This window comes from Megalops cyprinoides, chromosome 3 (genome assembly GCF_013368585.1).
Source record: "Megalops cyprinoides isolate fMegCyp1 chromosome 3, fMegCyp1.pri, whole genome shotgun sequence".
Lineage (NCBI taxonomy): Eukaryota > Metazoa > Chordata > Actinopteri > Elopiformes > Megalopidae > Megalops > Megalops cyprinoides.
The window spans coordinates 14,410,297-14,412,105 of NC_050585.1; the positions used below are offsets into that span (position 1 = coordinate 14,410,297).

Genomic DNA, 1,809 nt, shown 5'->3' on the forward strand with positions numbered 1-1,809 from the left:
CCGGCCTTCAAAATGGCGGAGGTCAGCAGGAGAATGGGAAAGGGGACTTATAGACTTCTGAAAAACTCAAATTATTATTGTTGGAAGGGGACTGAAAACAAAAATCAGAGGGGAGCTCTTCTGACAGGCGTCGTGTCAAGAGGAATTAGGATATGTAGCACCCATCGTGAGGACATGCCAGCTCAAGGAATTTGCACTTGTCAGTTGCATCGATCGACTGAGGTATGTCAGAGTAGCACTGGAAAGCTGGTAGTCCAAGGAACTACATCAAGCAATTATTTGCTGAATCAAGAAGATAATGATTTTCGTCAGCTCGGTGGGGATTTCGTCCTTGTTTGGCCGGATGTTAATTGCAGTGACGGACTTTTACTGCACGGCAGCGGTCCGATTGGATTTGACAACAAACTCTGTTTGTCTGTGGACTGTCAAACAAGTGAACATTTATCGGACAAACTTAACTGCCCAGAGAGCGGTAGGCTAACAATCACTGGCGCAAAGAGCAAACACTTTGAAGACTGTCTGTACATGTCGCTCAGCATTTCCCCAACTACCCAGGTTAGTGTGTTTAAGACCTCCAACTGGAGGGATAGGAATTTTTTGACAGCTTCCGTCCTCGCTGAAATTCATCGGACAGCTTGCCTGCATAAAAGATCATTCTGCACATTGACGTTGTCTGAAACACAGCCGAATCCCCGTAGTGACAGTATATTCTTGCGATCTCGTGGAAAGGCTTTGTTAGTTACCCGATTTCGCAGCAGCAACGGCAGCCCTGACCTGCCCCTGTATCGAACTAAAACAGCGTATTACGACATTCTTCAGGTTTCCCCGAATGCCACGCACGCTCAGATAAAGACAGCGTATTATAAGCAGTCATTCATCTATCACCCGGACAAGAACGCAGGGAGTGAGGAGGCGACGCAGCAGTTCAACAAAATCAGCGAGGCTTACAGGGTCCTAGGAAATAAGACCCTGAAGAGGAAATATGACCGTGGCATCTTGAGTCAGGCCGATGTGCAAGGAGCTGGCAGACCCTCAGCCAAGGAAGCGACCGGCTCCACGACCAGCACCCAACACAAGCGGTCCCGTCACTCCCCCGCTGCTGGTTTGGGTAGCAAGCCCGTGTTTGACTTCGACGCTTTCTACAAATCTCACTATGGTGAGCAGCTTCAGCGGGAACGGGACCTGCGCTTCCGGAGGGAACAGGTTTTGAAAAAGAAGGAGGAGGGGGTTAAATCCTGGAAGCTGGGCAAAATGACTGAAATGGCGGTAGGGTTGCTTTTAGCCATGGCGGCGGCTATTCTGTTCAGCTTAAGACCCAGCAATTGATGTCCAATGAGGAAGCACGTCCTTAATTCAGTCTTGTACATATATGCCCTTTAGATGCTAAGACGCCAGAACTGTCATTGGGTCTATCAGGGTTCGATACCTAAGTGGCATACACTGAGTTCATGATCAGATATCAACAGTGTTATTAATTCCACATTCAACCCACAGAGCTGTGTTCAACAGTTGTGAACTGTTACAATATTTACGTTTTCGTATGAGGAAAATGAGTGTACTTGACACCTCCACAATATTGCTGCCCGGCGTACTCCTGCTTTTTGCGACCACGTTTTAGCGTGGTTTCCTACTAAACGCCTAACCACTAGTTGGTAGGCATCTGCTGTTAAATGTTTGTGCTTTATCTATAGGTGGCATTCTGGTCTTCCTACATTACAATCTTTACTGTAACAGTATAAATGATATAGTTCCTGTTTTTGTTTGATTTCTTCCGTCACTACAGATTCAAGACTTCGTATGTCACCACAG

At 46.9% G+C, this 1,809-nt stretch overlaps 1 protein-coding gene across 1 annotated transcript; it reads left to right on the forward strand.

Annotated features, from left to right (window-relative positions):
* Positions 1-1,591, forward strand: LOC118775350. The gene has a single exon (XM_036525230.1). The coding sequence runs from the start codon at positions 13-15 to the stop codon at positions 1,324-1,326; it is 1,314 nt and encodes a 437-aa protein (XP_036381123.1). The 5' UTR covers positions 1-12; the 3' UTR covers positions 1,327-1,591.
* The last annotated feature ends 218 nt before the right edge of the window (positions 1,592-1,809 follow it).